The 18,604-nt window shown below is 40.8% G+C and overlaps 2 protein-coding genes across 2 annotated transcripts; both read right to left on the reverse strand.

Moving 5' to 3' along the window:
- Nucleotides 1–348: 348 nt before the first annotated feature.
- On the reverse strand, nt 349–1,290 carry LOC122449856 (olfactory receptor 5B3-like). Its single transcript, XM_043481898.1, has one exon. The coding sequence runs from the start codon at nt 1,285–1,287 to the stop codon at nt 349–351; it is 939 nt and encodes a 312-aa protein (XP_043337833.1). The 5' UTR covers nt 1,288–1,290.
- Nucleotides 1,291–14,309: 13,019 nt separating this feature from the next.
- LOC122449799 (olfactory receptor 5B2-like) lies at nt 14,310–15,265 on the reverse strand. Its single transcript, XM_043481818.1, has one exon. It carries the CDS (start codon nt 15,263–15,265, stop codon nt 14,312–14,314), a length of 954 nt encoding a protein of 317 aa, XP_043337753.1. The 3' UTR covers nt 14,310–14,311.
- Between the last annotated feature and the right edge of the window lie 3,339 nt (nt 15,266–18,604).

Consider the following 18,604-nt stretch of genomic DNA (forward strand, 5'->3'; position numbering starts at 1 on the left):
CAAATCATATACTTGTATTCAATAGTATAACATTTTATTTTCAAATTTAACATTTAAGTTAAATGCTAAATTAACAATTTAGCATTTAACCAAAGAAATAGAAATCTATTACACACATATGTATATTCTAATACATGAAGTAAATATTTTAGTTAAAAAAGCATGCAGGATAAATGAATAAACCAATGTCCTTAATAAGGTTTTAAACTAGTCAACCACAAGACATCTTAGTCATTCTTGTTCGGGTATTATATTTCTGGACATAGTATTTCTTCTTCTTCTTCTTTTTTTTTTTTTTCAAGACAAGAGACCTTTCATTGGTCAGGATATCATTTTACAGTGTTGAAATCAGAATCCTAGAGACAATTTTGCCTCTACAAGCACCTTCATAAATGCACTCTTTACCTCCTTGTTCCTCAGGCTGTAGACCAGAGGGTTCAGCAATGGAACAATCACAGCATAGAACACAGAGGCCATTTTGCCCACGTCCATGGAATGACTGGAGCCGGGCTGTAAGTACATGAAGATAATCGTTCCATGGAAGATGGATACAGCGGTGAAGTGGGAGGCACAGGTGGACAAGGCCTTCTGGTACCCTGTGGATGAGGGCATCTTTAGGATGGCGATAAATATGAATATATAGGATATCAAGATAACCAGGAGAGCAAAAAAGACATTGAAGCCCACTACATAAACTAGAACCAGTTCACTAACATGTCTGTCAGAACAAGAGAGAATCATGACGGCTGGAACATCACAGAAAAAGTGATGGACCGCATTGAACATACAGAAAGAGAGACTGAATGTGTCTCCAGTGTGGATGGAGGCATTCAGGAATCCACAGACATAGGAGCCTGTCGCCAGACCAGCGCACACACTTCTTGTCATGGTGGTGGTGTAATGTAGCGGTTTGCACACAGCTGCATAGCGATCATAAGCCATTGAGGCCAACAGGTAATTTTCCACAGTGGCAAAGGCTGCGAAAAAGAACATCTGAGCTGCACACGCATCGTAGGAGATGACCTTGTCTCCTGGAATGAATCCAGCCAGGACTGTGGGAGTGACAGCTGAAGAGTAACAAACATCCACCAGAGACAGGTTACTGAGGAAAAAGTACATGGGCGTGTGGAGACGCGGGTCCAGCAGAATCAACGTAATGATCCCCAAGTTCCCAATCAGAGTGGCGAGGTAGATGAGGGTGAACATTATAAAGAGGGGAACTTGTAGTTCTGGGTCACTGGTTAGTCCTAGGAGAAAGAACTGTGTCACTACTGTCGTGTTCTTCATCGTGAAGAGAACTACAAAGCGCTCTGTGGCGATGAGAAAACAGAATCAGTGATGCACAAAGAAACTTAACTTGAAAACTGTACATACAATATTTCACTACAGCATTCCTTTATTACAGTGATAGCTTGTATTTCAGTGTACTCCAGATAAAGATGCACTTGTCAACAAGACTTAGTCCATTCATTACATAGAGATTTACATGCTGTTGAATCTAAAGGGTCTTCACAGATAATCTCTTCAATTTTAAAGTGTATGAGTTTGTAAGCTGAGATATAGAAAATTAACTTGATAGGGGCTTCCCTGGCGGCTCAGTGGTAAAGAGTCCACCCGCCAATGCAGCAGACGCGGGTTCTATCCCTGATGCAGGCGGATCCCACACAAGGCAGGCAGCTGAGCCCACGCACCACAACCACTGAGCCTGTGCCCTGTGGCCCAGGAGCCTCACCACGGGGCCCTGCAGCCGCTCTGCAGCCTGAGCACCCTGTGGCCTGTGCTCACAAGCCCTGCCATCACAGCAAGAAGCTCGCGGACCCCAGCTAGAGGGTAAGCCCTGCTCTCCACAACCACAGCAAAGCCCCTGCCGCGATGAAGACCCAGCACAGCCAAAACTACAAATGTAAATAAAGCCTTTAAAAAAGAAGGTTAACTTGATAAATAACTAGTCCAGAATAAATACATCTGCCAATTCACTCTTTCCAAGCCTAGTAAGATCCTATCCCTGCATGTTGCTCCTCTGTCAGGAACTTCTCTAGACACCTTTTTTGTTGTTGTTCAGTCACCAAGTCGTGTCTGACTCTAAATACACATTGATTATATCCTTTCAAGGATGTCATATCTTGATATGATATTGCCTTCATTTAAATTATAATGCATAAGAGGTTGAGTAATCTTATTTATTTTTAAATGAGTGTTAATTAACAAGGCATGCTTTGGACCCAAGGCAATCTCTGAACCCACATGGAGTGGCTTCCGAAATAATGGCCTTTATTGTGTTTAAATCAAATTGAGTTTACCTCCCTTCCTGATTACTCTTTGCCTTCATCGGTCTGAGCTCAGTGTTGGATGTTTCAGAGAAGTAACTGAAAGTACGGGCAGAGTGTATGTGATGAGATAACCAGAGCGGCAGGGCTGTACCACCAGCAGGCAGCTCTGAGAGGAAGACAGAGCACTGTGCTTGGAGCACTACGGTCAGAGCTGAGGTAGATATGAGCCCTACCTTTCACTGCCTGGGGATGACTCTAACCTAACTCACCTGAAGCTCGTATTTCCATCTGCAGAATTAGGACCATTATGACCCTACTTTATAGTATTGTTGTGAAAATTAAATAAAGTAATACATTCAAAAATAAAATTCTGGATGATTAGCACAGTCTAAGAATAATAGCTATTATACTGTTACAAGGATGGGATGCTTATCGATGTGTTGGTTTGCGAAAATTGGGTGGTGACCTGGAGGGCTTCAGGAATGCACAAGTTTTAGCCATGCAGTCTTCCCCTTCAGTCTGCCTTTTTTCACACACGAGGGCCACTGAGGCTGTTCTGATCTCCCACTGTTTCTCTGGCTATCCTTGCTTTGCCTGTATGATTGACTGCTTCAGCAATTGCATGTGACCCATTCTTTTGTTTAAATTCTTCCTCAAAATACATACCTTACTTGAAACAGTGCTTTTTAAAAAACTCATTCTTTCTCTTATTACTGTCGTCTCAAAGCAGAACCACAGACATCAAGGATGGAAAGTCCCTTGTTTGTGGGCTGTCTTCATTCCCTAGAGCTGCTATTACTGACTCCAAGCTTCCTCTGCTCACCACACCATAGGCCAATGAATCTGAGAGATGAGGTGCTGAGGCAAGGAATATGACTTTATTCGGAAAGCCAGCTGACTGAGAAGATGGCAAACAAATGTCTCAAAACAATCATCTTACTGGGGTTTGAATGCCAAGTTCCTTTATAGATCGGAGGTGGGGGAGAAGTGAGGAAGCAAAATAAGAAGGCCGTTAATCTTATAGCTATCTCCAAGAATGGCAAGCCTCAGGCAGGGGATGTGTTAATTTCTTCCTTCTTGCCATCCACAGATAGACAGGGTCCTGAACAAAGGCACTTCAGTTTGAGTCAGGCAGAGGGGCAGGGTTCTCTGAGGCAGGACTTTATGTATGACTATAGTAACAAAACCAATGAAAACAAGTCAAAGAAACAGTTTCAGCAGGGAGTCAGAATTGGTTCTTCCCCCCAACACTATTTGGTGAGGAGCACCATGCTGTAAGGTAATTTACTAGAATCTCTTCTGGTGTAGGAACAGTATTTTAAATATTTTTCTTCTGTTGGAAGGCTTTGGAAGGGCATCTGTCTTCTGTGAACTACTAACAGAGGTATGACCTAAATCAAATCCCTTATGATTATATGTGGAAGTGACAAATAGATTCAAGGGATTAGCTCTGATAGACAGCATACCTGAAAAACTATGGATGGAGGTTCATGACATTGTACAGGAGGCAGAGATCAAGACCCAAGAAAAAGAAATGCATAAAGGTAAAATGGTTATCTGAGGAAGTCTTACCAATAACTAAGAAAAGAAGGAGAAAGGCAAAAGAGAAAAGGAAAGATATGCCCATTTGAATGCCGAGTTCCAAAGAATAGGAAGGAGAGATAAGAAAGCCTTCCTCAGTGATCAATGCAAAGAAATAGAGGAAAACAATAGAATGGGAAAGATTAGAGATCTCTTCAAGAAAACTGGAGATACCAAGGGACCATTTCATGCAAAGATGGGCTCAATAAAGGACAGAAACAGTATGGACCTAACAGAAGCAGAGGATGTTAAGAAGAGGTGGCAAGAATACACAGAAGAACTGTACAAAAAAGACCTTCATGATCCAGATAACCACGATGGTGTGATCACTCACCAGAGCCAGACATCCTAGAATGTGAAGTCAAATGGGCTTTAGGAAGCATCACTATGAACAAAGCTAGTGGAGGTGATGGAATTCCAGCTGAGCTATTTTAAATCCTAAAAGATGAGGCTGTGAAAGTGCTACACTCAATATGCCAGCAAATCTGGAAAACTCAGCAGTGGCTACAGGACAGGAAAAGGTTAGTTTTCATTCCAATCCCAAAGAAAGGCAATGCCAAAGAATGCTAAAACTACCGCACAATTGCACTCATCTCACATGCTAGCTGAGTAATGCTCAAAATTCTCCAAGTCGGCCTTCAACAGTACTTGAACTATGAATTTCCAGATGTTCAAGATGGATTTAGAGAAGGCAGAGGAACCAGAGATCAAATTGCCAACATTTGTTGGATCTTGGAAAAAGCAAGAGAGTTCCAGAAAAACATCTACTTCTGCTTTATTGACTACACCAAACCCTTTGACTGTGTGGAAAATTCTTAAAGAGATGGGAATACCAGACCACCTGACCTGCCTCTTGAGAAACCTGTATGCAGGTCAAGAAGCAACAGTTAGAACTGGACATGGAGCAACAGACTGGTTCCAAATCAGGAAAGGAGTACATCAAGGCTGTAGATTGTCACCCTGCTTATTTAACTTATATGCAGAGTACATCATGAGAAATGCTGGGCTGGATGAAGCACAAGCTGTAATCAAGATTGTCGGGAGAAATATCAATAACCTCAGATATGCAGATGACACCACCCTTATGGCAGAAAGAGAAGAAGAACTAAAGAGCCTCTTGATGAAAGTGAAAGAGGAGAGTGAAAAAGTTGGCTTAATGCTCGACATTCGGAAAACTAAGATCATGGCATCCGGTCCCATCACTTCATGGCAGATAGATGGGAAAACAATGGAAACAGTGAGAGACTTTATTTTTGGGGGCTCCAAAATCACTGCAGATGGTGACTGTAGCCATGAAATTGAAGATGCTTACTTCTTGGAAGTAAAGCTATGGCCATCCTAGACAGCATAGTAAAAAGCAGAGATATTACTTTGCCAACAAAGGTCCGTCTAGTCAAAGCTATGAGTTTTCCAGTAGTCATGCGAGAATTTGATGTGAGAGTTGGACTCTAAAGAAAGCTGAGCACTGAAGAATTGATGCTTTTGAACTGTGGTGTTGGTTCTCTTGAGAGTCCCTTGGACTGCAAGGAGATCCAACCAGTCCATCCCAAAGGAAATGAGTCCTGAATATTCATTGGAAGGACTGATGCTTAAGCTGAAACTCCAATACTTTGGCCACATGATGGGAAGAACTGACTCATATGAAAAGACCCTGATGCTGGGAAAGATTGAAGGCAGGAGGAGAAGGGGACGAGAGAGGATGAGATGGTTGGATGGCATCACTGATGCGATGGACATAAGTTTAAGTAAGCTCTGGGAGTTTATGATGGACAAGGAGGGCTGCCTTGCTGCAGTCCATGGGGTTACAAAGAGTCAGACAGGACTGAACAACTGAACTGAACTGAACAACTGAACATCTTCCTCCTAAAACTTTTGCAACTTCATTTCACAAGCCTGTACCTTGAAGATATTATGTTTACCAACCCAAACAGCCATGACCACTTTTAGCATATACTATGTTCTATTACCAACCAGTTCTTTATAGATAAGTGAGTGGTGTGCGTGTGTGTGTAAGGTAAGTAGCATTATGATTTCTGCTTTACCATTAGTAAATTAAAGACTTAAAAAGTTATGTGTTGCTCTAAAATTACACAACTAGTATGAGAGTCAAGATTCAATAGTTAAATCCACTTTGGGTCAAATAGGAAGTCTATGCTTTTAGCCATTCACTGCTAACATGTATACACATTCTAGTAATAATAAGCATGAGATTATGAAGAAAAGGTCAAAATGCAGTTTGGATTTTGTTAATTCCTTTTAGACACTTTTATGTTGCTGCTGTTGTTTAGTTGCTAAGATGTGTTCAACACTTGGTGCCCTCCAGGCTCCTCTCTCCACGGAATTTCTCAGGCAAGAACACTGACGTGGGCTGCCATTTCCTTCTCCAGGGATCTTCCTGACCCAGAGACGGAACCCACATCTGCACTGGCAGGCAGCTTTTTTTTTTTTTTTAATTTATTTTTTATTGAAGGATAATTGCTTTACAGAATTTTGCTGTTTTCTGTCAAATCTCAACATGAATCGGCCATAAGTACACATATACCCCCTCCCTTCTGAACCCCCCTCCCATCTCCCTCCCCACCCCACCCCTCTAGGTTGACACAGAGCCCGTGTTTGAGTTTTCTGAGCCATACAGCATTCCCATTGGCTATTTATTTTACACACGGTAATGTAAGTTTCCATGTTACTCTATGCATACATCTCACTCTCTGCTCCCCTCTCCCCTCGTCCATAAGTCTGTTCTCTATGTCTGTTTCTCCCATTGTTCATTGCAGCACTGTTAACAATAGCTAGAACAGGGAAGCAACCTAGATGTCCATCAACAGATGAATGGATAAAGAAGTGTGGATAGATACACAATGGAATACTACCCAGCCATAAAGAGGAACACATCTGAGTCAGTTCTAATGAGGTGGATGAACTTAGAACCTATTATACAGAGTGAATTGAGTCAGAAAGAGAAAGATAAATAACATATTCTAACACATATATACAGAATCTAGAGACATGGTACTGAAGAATTCACTTGGCAGGCAGCTTCTTTTTACGAGCCACCAGGGAAGCCCAGACACTGTCACAGTTTAAGTGTAACCAGGAAGGGTTAATTTTGAATTTACACTGGATCTGCTTGTGTGACTGTAACCCATATTTTGCTGCTTTTGTTATTGTAGACACTCACAACGGCCTGCCTCAGAGAGATAACCTGACCCCGACCACCCGTGAAAGATGCCACAGTCTTGAGTCCTTTCTGTCCCCAGGTGCAGAGCCAGGGCCCCTCACATGCTGCTAACTATCTTAGCCCCAAGCCAGAATCACAGGTAGACGTGCATCCTTGTTAGCTGATATGACAGGAGATATTCCATTTCACACCAGCCATGAGATGACTTAAGGAAGTGAAGTGAACACGTCCTTCTACCTAAAGCTTGCCAGTCTAGGAGATATTTGCAGGAATTAACTGGTCTTTTTACTTTGTTTCCTCACCTCCCCAAACTCTGATCCATAAAAGGACCTGGCCACCAGGCCTCTGACAAGATGATTATTTTGAGACACTAACTTGCTGTCTTCTCCATAAGCCAGCTTCCAAATAAAGTCCCTTCCTAGTCCCAACCCCTCATCTCATATTCATTGACTTTTCTTGCGGCAAGTCAAACAAGCTTGTACTCAGTAATGAGGATTTTTTTAACCTCTGCTTTTTGACTTCCCTGGTGGCTCAAATGGTAAAGTGTCTGCCTACAATGCGGGAGACCTGGGTTCAATCCCTGGGTCAGGAAGATCTTCCTGGAGAAGGAAATGGCAACCCACTCCAGTATTCTTGCCTGGAAAATTCCATGGATGGAGGAGCCTGGTAGGTTAGAGTTCATGGGGTCCCAAAGAGTTGGACACGACTGAGTGACTTCACTTTGGCTTTTTTTTGTTGTTCTTTTGTTAGTATTGATTTGTTTCCTCTCTCCATTGAGAAGCCAATATTTGATGAACAAGATGAAATTACCATTTAATCAATCAGAGAATCTATCTAGGTTATTTTTCTGTTCATATCTTTCGGAAAGTAGGATGGGGTTTCCTCGGTATCAGTAAACTCTACTGATGGAAGTTTGACATTTGTATCCCAGTCTCACCTCAATATTTTAGGAAAACCTTGAAAATATTTACTTTTGTTCTCTAATAACTTAAAGTGAGAATAGTTTCCCCATTCCTCTGGCATGAATCACACTTCTAACTCAAAATGTTTGTGTAGTATACGTGCTTACCTGTGTGCTGGGAGAGAAGGAAAGTCAGTTCTGCATAACGAGTTGGAAATCAGATTATCAGCTGTAGAATGATGCAGAAATACTGTCAGAGGAACTCTCCTTCCAATAATGCTCTTATGATTCCAAAGTCTCTAAGGCAGGAAAATGGAAGAAAGAATATTAACATGGCTTAATTCCTGAACCTACTGTGCATTCTTTCTGTCTCCTTAGCTCCTCCTCCTTTGAACAATAAACATCGTAAGATTACGTGTCATGTAATTCACAGAATTGTTTCTGCAAATAACAAAGTCCAATAAGAGATTATCTTTTAAGAGCCAGTCAATTTCATTTTTATCTTGGAGTGTTTCCCTGACGATGGGTACAGGTACATATCAAATTCTGGGATAAAGCTTCTGTGTACTGACAAGTATAGTCAGATGAATAAATGATGGCTGAATGGGTTCAGTATGCAGAGCCATCCCTCTAAAATAAGGTCACACTGATACTGGGATTTCAAAGGCTAATGCTGGGGGGTGTTATAGAGACGCAGAGCTCTCTAGGAATTTCCCTTGTGGGCGCATCTACAGTTTCTCATCCCACTTTCCCAGGAAAGGTACAATTAAACTGTCTGTGGGGACCATGCTGATTATTTCCATTATACATACATGGTTTTTGCTGCTTCTTTTTTCCTTGCTATTTTGGTCAATTTATTATGAACATATAATTTACATACAGTAATATCCAAAATTTTAATGTACAGTTCTAAGACTTTTGTCAAATTTACTGTCAAAGAGCCACTATCACCTGAATAAATTCCTATAAACTTCTTTGGATAAACACATTTTGCTATCCACTGCCCCTGACAATCAGAGAATTTTGCCTTTGCAAGAATGTCCTTAACTGTTATCCTGGAACACGTACTCTGAGTTGGTAATCTTTCTCTTAGCATTTGAGATTCACTCATGTTATTACTTGTGTCATAATGGAATCTTTATTGCAGAATCAGATTCTACGCAATGGACATTACAGGTTGTTTATCCTACTTCGTAGCTGAGGAATGTTTGTGTTGGTTCAAGGGTCTGGTGACTACAAATAAAACTGATATTAACAGTTGCCTAAGATATTTGAACACAAGCATTCACATCATTTGGATAAATATCTAGGAGATGGGTTGCTTAATTATAGGGTGAATATGTGTTTATTTAAATGAAAAATTGCCAAGATATTTTCTGAAGTGTTCTACTATTTCAATTTCTTACCAGCAATGCATTAAAATTATTTTACATTTTTACCATCATTTGGTATTTAAGTTTTTAAATTTAAATTTCCTGTGTCATTTTTCAAAGTTATTATAATATCGTTTACCATATTCATTATGCTGCATATTGCATTCTAATGGCTCCTGTGTTTTATCACTGGAGGTTTGTACCTCTCATTCCCTTCACCTCTTTTGTACCCTACCAGCAGCCATCAGCTATTTCTCTATGAGCTTGTTTTCATTTTGTGCTGTTTGTTTTTTAGATTCTCATACTGGTCAGAATGACCATCATCAAAAAGTCCGGAGAGGGTGTGGAGAAAAAGGGATCCTCCTACACCGTCATTGGGAACGTAACTTCATACAACTACAGACAACAGTATGGAGGTTCCTCAAAAGGCTAAAAATGGAACTCACACATGATCCGGCAATTCCACTCCTGGGCATATTTCAGAGAAAACAATAGTTCAAAAAGATACATGCACTCCAGTGTTCATTGTGATACTATTTACAGTAGCCAGGACATGTTCAGTTCAGTCACTCAGTCGTGTCTGATTCTTTGCGATCCCATGAAACACAGCACGCCAGGCCTCCCTCTCCATCACCAACTCCCGGAGTTTACTCAAACTCATGTCCACTGAGTCAGTGATGCCATCCAACCATCTCATCTTCTGGCGTCCCCTTCTCCTCCTGCCCCCAATCTTTCCCAGCATCAGGGTCTTTTCCAATGAGTCAGCTCTTCGCATGAGGTGGCCAAAGTATTGGCGTTTCAGCTTCAGCCTCAGTCCTTCCAATGAACACCCAGGACTGATCTCCTTCAGGATGGACTGGTTGGATCTCCTTGCAGTGCAAGGGACTCTCAAGAATCTTCTCCAACACCACAGTTCAAAAGCATCACTTCTTCGGTGTTCAGCTTTTTTCACAGTCCAACTCTCACATCCATACATGACCACTGGAAAAAACATAGCCTTGACTAGACGGACCTTTGTTGGCAAAGTAATGTCTCTGCTTTTTAATATGCTATCTAGGCTGCTCATAACTTTCCTTCCAAGGAGTAAGCGTCTTTTAATTTCATGGCTGCAATCACCATCTGCAGTGATTTTGGAGCCCAGAAAAATAAAGTCAGCAACTGTTTCCATTGTTTCCCCATCTATTTCCCATGAGGTGATGGGACCAGATGCCACGATCTTAGTTTTCTGAATGCTGAGTTTTAAGCCAACTTTTTCACTCTCCTCTTTCACTTTCATCAAGAGGCTCTTTAGTTCCTCTTCACTCTCTGCCATAAGGGTGGTGTCATCTGCATAGCTGAGGTTATTGATATTTCTCCCAGCAATCTTGATTCCAGCTTGTGCTTCCTCCAGCCCAGCGCTTCCCATGATGTACTCTGCATATAAGTTAAATAAGCAGGGTGACAATCTACAGCCTTGAAGTAATCCTTTTCCTATTTGGAACCAGTCTGTTGTTCCATGTCCAGTTCTAACTGTTGCTTTCTGACCTGCATACAGGTTTCTCAAGAGGCAGGTCAGGTGGTCTGGTATTACCATCTCTTTCAGAATTTTCCACAGTTTATTGTGATCGACACAGTCAAAGGCTTTGGCATAGTCAATAAAGCAGAAATAGATGTTTTTCTGGAGCCAGGACATGGTGACAATCTAAATGTCCATTGACAGATGAATGGATAAAGAAGATATGATATGTATATACAATAGACTATTTCTCAATCATTAAAAAAAGAATGAATTAATCTCATCTGCAGTAGCATGGCTGAACCTAGAGATTGTCATACTAAGTGAAGTAAGTCAAACAGAGAAAGATATATATTTCATTCACATGTGGAATCTTAAAAAATGATTGTAGTAATGAACTTATTTACAAAACTGATGGAGTCCAGCCCCAGCGGGTCCAGGAGTACCCAAGGGATGAGTGGTGTTGGCAAAGAAGAAGACAGACACACACAGAAGGTTGCGTGGAAGAAAAATCTTTTATTTTTAGGACAGTTCAGTTTTTATAGAATGAATGTTATCTCCCCCTTAAGTCACCACATATTGCATCAGATATTGGTTTCGTGCTTCTGTCAATATTTTTCTTTACCATGTTTATCCCCTATGCATTCATCTGGAACATTTCTGATTACAGGGTTTTTTTCTTAAATGTCCCGTACATAGTCTTCTTGCCTCAATGGCCTAAAATTTTCACTCTAACAAAAACAATGTTCCACAAATTTCAGGTATAGTATGAATTCTTTAGACAATAAAACAATACGTGGGAAGGGTTACAGTAACATGTTTGACATTTCTGAGAATAGTACCATGTGAAAACCCTGATATTTTTCTTTACCTAAAATTACAAAGTCTACAGTGATTAACTATGAAACAGCAAAACACTTCTATTAATAGTGAGGTAATGGCAGTGAAGCTGGTTAATATAAATCTTCTATTGAAATCCTATGTACCCAATTTCCTAACTCTACAAAAATACCCATAGTCTTCCATGTTGTTTAAAGGAAGGGAAACAATGGACAAATAGCAACAAGGAAATAGCAGTAATGAAAACCCTCTCAACCAAGGAGCAAGTAAACTGAATCAGAATATCTACTTCTAAATCTAAATGCCTCTACTCTTTTCTATTCTAGAACATTTTAATATTTAAGCAAGCAGCCAAACTATGCCTGTGGCCTTTTCCTTTTTGACCTGATGTTTATGGTTGTGTCCTGAGCCAGAGCAATCATGAGCATTTCTAAATAGGCTTGGACTTTTCCAGGGAGGCCTGATCACTATATGTTACATTTCCAAAAATTAATAGAAAGCCCGACAACAGTAAGACACAAAGAGGAAAGGGATATATCGGGTCCCCGGGACACCCTCGAGGGGAAGAGCTGCCTTGCAGGTTCCTTTCGCGTCCCATGACCTTGTCCCCGGGACAACCTCGAGGGGAGGAACTGCCTTGCAGGTTCCTCTCTCATCCTGTGACCTTCTCACGGCCTGGGCACGTCCCGGCGGCTCCCAACACAAAACAGACTTACAAACTTTGAAAACAAACTACAGTTATCAAAATGTAAAAGTGGAGTGGGGGAATAAATTAGGATTTGGGGATTAACATACACACACTACTATCTATGGGGCTTCCCAGGTGGTGCTAGAAGCAAGGAACCTGCCTGCCAATGCAGGAGATGTAAGAGATCCCTGGGTGGGGAAGATCCCCTGGAGGAGGTCATGGCAACCCACTCCAGTATTTTTGCCTGGAAAATCACATGGACAGGGGAACCTGGTGGGCTACAGTCCATGGGGTCACAAAGAGTCAGACGTGACTGAAACAACTTAGTATGAATGCACTAATATGTGCGAAGCAGATAATCAACAAGGACCTACTGTGTAGCCCTGCAATTCTACTCAATATTCTGTGATAAATTATGTAGGAAAACAATCTGAGAAAGAGCGTGTATATACTGAATCTCTTTTCTGAACACCAAAACCTAACATAATATTGTAAATCAACTATGAGTGTGTTCAGTAGTTCAGTCATTTTCAACTCTTTGCACATCCATGGACTGTAGCCCGCCAGGCTTCTCCATCCATGGAATTTTCCAGGCAAGAATACTGGAGTGGGTTGTCATTTCCTCCTCCAGGTGATCTTCCTTGGATTGAACCCATGTCCACTGAACCTCCTGCATTGGCAGGCAGATTTTTTATCACTGGCTTCACATTCCAATATAAAATTTAAATTTAAAAAGAGGAGATTTAAGAAAATGAAAATACTCTGCATGGTATTATAATGATTCATTCAGTTCATTATACATTTTTCCAAACCAGTAGCATGTAGAATACCATTAGGGTAAGCTATGGATTTGGGTTGATTATTTTATCTTATTGAAAATTGTAGTGTGACTGTGTTGTGATTTAGTCAAGAAGAAATATTAATTCAAGATATTTATGTATCTCTTAATAAAATGTGCCAAAAGAATACATAATTTCATTTAAAATAATGATTTTCCTCCTATTCAGAATCACAGAACAGTTATTCAACAAAAGAAATAACCACACATAGACATAATTTTATATTTAATGTCAAATAACTGCTAAAATTATTTTTATTAAAAACTAGCCACAGTCCATTTTTTCATTTAAAAGAAGTTTTACTGGAGTATGGTTGATTTACAATATTTTGTTAGTTTCTGTTTTACAGAAAAGTGAATCAGTTATGCATATACACATGTCCACTTTCTGTAGATTCTTTCCCATATAGGTCATTACAGAATATTAAGTAGAGTTTCTTGTGCTATACAGTAGGTTCTTATTAGCTATCTGTTTTACATATAGCAGTGTGTATATGTCAGTTCCAATTGACCAGTTTATCCCTCCCCTCCCCATTCCCTCCTAGTAACCATAAGTTTGCTTTTAAAGTCTGTGAACCTGTTTCTTTTTTGTAAGTAAATCTGTTTTACCGTTTTTTTTTTTTCGATTCCACATACAAGTGATATCAAATGTCTGTCTTTCTCTGACTGACTTCACTCAGTGTGACCATCTGGAGGTCCATCCGTGTTGCTGCAGATGGCATTATTCTGTTCTTTCTTATGCCAGCCACACTTCAGTTACCTTTGACAAAGTTCCCTTTCCAGTGTGTGTGTGCCCACACGAGACACACACCTGTACCTTTGTTTATGGGCTTGACTGTACTCCTGTATTAGCATGTGTGTTTGCATTGACAGGTAGTCAACCAAATGTAAGTGAAACAGGTGAATAAATCAAATAGCATCAATAAGTTTTGACAAGCAGGTCCTAACATTTCTAAAGCTTCCCATTAGTCATTCTCATTCAGGTTTTAGATTTTTAAATATGTTATATTTTTTACTGGATGACAGATTTTTAAAGAGATAAAGATGCCCCCTCAAAAATGTAAATGCGGTGTGCACTTGAAGAGCAACAAGTTACATGGGGAAAGTCTGAGAGGAGTTAAATAAGGTTACTGTCGATACTACAATGTTAAAATCCCAACCCTATAGAAATATCTGTCTTCTCAACTACCTTCTTGAAGGCACTCTTGACCTCCTTGTTCCTCAGGCTGTAGACCACAGGATTCAGCATGGGGATGACCACAGCATAGAACACAGAGGCCACTTTGTCTGTGTCCATGGAGTGGCTGGAGCTGGGCTGTACGTACATGAAGATGACGGTCCCATAGAAGATGGAGACAGTGGTGAGGTGGGAAGCGCAGGTCGACAAAGCCTTTTGGTGACCCTGAGCTGAGTGCATCTTCAAGATGTTCACAAATATGAACAGGTAGGAAATCAGTATAACCAGAAGAGCAAAAGAGACATTAAAGCTCGACAGAAAAACAAGAACCACCTCACTAATGTGTTTTTCAGAGCAAGAGAGAGCCAGGACAGCTGGAACATCACAGAAGAAATGATGGACCGTGTTGGACTTACAGAAAGTAAGGCTGAATATGTCTCCAACATGGAAGCAGACATTTAGAAGCCCACAGATGTAGGACCCTATGGCCAGATGTGCACACACACTTGTCGTCATAGTTGTGGTATAATGCAGAGGTCTGCACACGGCTGCATAGCGATCATAGGCCATTGAGGCCAAAAGATAATTTTCCACAGTGGCAAAGGCGACAAAGAAGAACATCTGAGCAGCACATGCATTGTAGGAGATGAACTTGTCTCCTATAAGTAACCCAGCCATGGCTTTCGGAGTGACTGCCGAGGAGTAGCCAAAGTCCACCAGAGACAGGTTACTGAGGAAAAAGTACATAGGAGTGTGCAGACGAGAGTCCAGGAGAATCAGTATGATCATTCCCAGGTTTCCGACCAGGGTGACGAGGTAAATGACAGTGAACATGATACAGAGGAGGCTCTGCAGTTCGGGGGCACTGGATAGTCCGAGGAGGACGAACCTAGTCACTTCTGTCTTGTTCTCCATTTGTGCCATTTGGGAATCATGAGATGTCCTGTAGCAATGAGAAATGAAGGGAAAAGTGACCCCCAAAATAATAGACTGTGCTGAAATGGAAGTGCCTAATTACCTTGTGTAATATGTCATTAATAATTTGTACTTCAAAATTATCTTGATTTAATGATAAGAGCTTTTCATTTAAATTTGTGCATGTGGTTGCTAGTGGTAAAGAACCCACCTGCCCATGGAATTAAAAGATGCTTACTCTTTGGAAGGAAAGTTATGACCAACCTAGACAGCACATTAAAAAGCAGAGACATTACATTGTCAACAAAGGTCCGTCTAGTCAAGACTCTGGTTTTTCTAGTGGTCATGTATGGATGTGAGAGTTGGACTATAAAGAAAGCTGAGTGCCAAAGAAATTTGAACTGTATTGTTGGAGAAGACTCTTGAGGGTCCCTTGGGCTGCAAGGAGATCCAACCAGTCCACCCTAAAGGAGATCAGTCCTGGGTGTTCAATGGAAGGACTGATATTGAAGCTGAAACTCCAATACTTTGGCCACCTGATGCGAGGAGCTGACTCATTGGAAAAGACCCTGATGCTGGGAAAGACTGAGGGCAGGAGGAGAAGGGGACGCCAGAGGAGGAGATGTCTGGATGGCAGCACAGACTAAATGGACATGAGTTTCGGTAAACTCCGGAAGTTGGTGATGGACAGGGAGGCCTGGAGTGCTGCGGTTGTGGGGTCGCAAAGAGTCAGACATGACTGAGCGACTGAACTGAACTGAACCCATGCAGGAGACATAAGAGATGTGAGTTTGATCCCTGGGTCGGTAAGATGCCCTGGAGTAGGAAATGGCAACCCATTCCAGTATTCTTGCCTGGAGAATCCCATGGACAGAGAAGCCTGGCAGGCTACAGTCTGTAGGGTTGCAAAGAATCGGACACAATGAAGCAATTTAGCATGCACACAAGTGTGTATATGTGTATATGTATGTGTGTGTATGTACATATGTGTGTACAGTGGATAGTGTTATTATATTTATTTTGCCACTACAAGAATTAAAGATTTGAGAAGTTATGTGTTATTCCACAATTTCATTGAAGAAATTTCAGGATTCAAGATTGAAATCCAGTTTCAATATAATAAAAAATATGTGTGCTTTTATCCACTCTATTGTCAGCATATTTAAAGGTGCCTGTAATAACAAGGGTGAGGTAATGGGGAAAAGGTTACACTGCAGTTTGATCTTGCTAGGGATCATATGGTTCTCTGTGTAGTTTTAAAATGATCACTTCACACATATGCTTTTGTTTTAAACCTCCAATGGGAGACCAGCTGATGGTGTACAAGATGAAATTACTACTTACACAATCACAGTATTATGTATCTTATTTTTTAAACTTCTCTTTATTCAGGTCTTCCCCAATAGCTCAGCTGGTAAAGAATCCACCTGCAATGCAGGAGACCCCTGTTCGATTCCTAGGTTGGGAAAATCCCCTGGAGAAGGGAATGGCTCCCCATTCCAGTATTCTGGCCTAGAGAATTCCATGGACCGTATAGTCCATGGGGTCACAAAAAGTCAGACACGACTGAGTGACTTTCACTTTCACTTATTCAGGAAGCAGCAGGATTCATAATTATCACCAAACCCCTTACTAACCAAAGTTTTGACATTTATACTCCAGGTTTTACTTACTATTATAAAAATATTCAAAACACCTTTTTCTATACTCTAATAATTCATAGTGTGTGTAGTTTCCCCACACTTTTTACATGGAGTTCACTTTTTACTAAAAATCCCTGGGTTAGGAAGATCCCCTGGAAAGGGAAATGGCAACCACTTCAGTATTCTCGCTTGAAAAATTCCTTGGACGGAGGAGCCTGGCAGGTTACAGTCCATGGGGTTGCAAAGAGTCAAACATGATGGAGAGACCGAGAACACACACACATTGATATACATGGAATATAATAGCTTACCTTGATCCTTGACGAGAAGGGACAATCAATTTCGAATAGTGAGGGTGAAGTGAGAAATTCAGCCATAAAATAGTTCATCAATAATGAAAGAGGGTCTATGTTTTAGGTAGTGGTCAAAGGTTTCAAATTCTCTGAAGCAGAGAAATATGGAGGAAAAAACTAACAAAGATGGAGGAGCCTGGGTTCAAATTTCAAATCCGTTATCAATTCTTATTGTGCCTTGGAAGGAGTCACTTAACCTCTCCTTATTTGTAAGAATAACACAATAAATAATTTCTCTCACGTAATTTATAGATCTAGTCTCTATAAGTAGCAAGTAACAGAAGGTCGACATAATTTTTACATAGAGGTGATTTTCTTGGCCATGGTTGTAGGCTCATAGCAATTCCTCATGTAGGAGGGAGACCTGGGTGCAATGACGATGATTAACATTCAGGTGAGTGTATGATGACCAAGGAGCTTGGCATGCAGTCATGCACCTCTAAAATGATGTTACGTGGAGTGTTGTTGGTATTTCAGAGGCTGGTGCAGGGAACCAGGAGTGAGTTATAGAGACATGGAGCTCTCAGGGGATGCCCCCATGGGACCATCTACAGCTCCTCAGCCCACCTTCCCAGGAAAGAAGCAATTGAACACCCTATGGGCACCTTATTGCATATGAGTGTGCATGCATATTTTGGTATTACTTGTTCTTTCCTCTTGAGTTTTTCTAAATACATAATTCACAAATATTAAAATCTACGCTTTTTGTATATAGTTTTTAAAATTTGGCCTAATATATATGGTTATGTGTTACTGCAATCAAGATATAAAACCCTTCTATCATGTAAACAAAACCTGTAGCTCTTTATGATCCACTCCTTCTACCCGTGGCCCCTAGAAACCACACAAATGCCTTGTGTACATACTTTGCCTTTGCAAGAATTTCCTTAACTAGAATTCTAGCATATTTGGTCTTTGAGTCTTGTTTCTTTCACTCACTATAATGCAATTAATATCCATCAATGTTGTTAACCTGACTATCAGTGGAATTTTTTAAGTTGTATTCCATTTTCATCAGCTCCTCATTGTTGCATGCATGCTAAGTTGCTTCACTCATGTCTGATTTTTTGCAACCCTACAGACTGTAGCCTGCCAGGCCCCTCTGTCCATGGAATTTTCCAGGCAAGGATACTGGAGTGGGTTGCTATCTCCTATTCCAGGGGATGTTTCCAATCCAGGGATCGAATTCTTGCATCTCTTGGGTTGGCAGTCAGGCTCTTTACCAGTAGTGCCAGAGATATCATGTTGGTTCTAGTGTTTAGTGATTACAAATAAAGAGAAATAAAAAATAGATTAAGACAAATAAAAATGAAAACATTACATATCAAATATTTAATAGTTAACAAAAACAG

This window comes from Cervus canadensis, chromosome 11, assembly GCF_019320065.1.
Source record: "Cervus canadensis isolate Bull #8, Minnesota chromosome 11, ASM1932006v1, whole genome shotgun sequence".
NCBI classification, from domain to species: domain Eukaryota; kingdom Metazoa; phylum Chordata; class Mammalia; order Artiodactyla; family Cervidae; genus Cervus; species Cervus canadensis.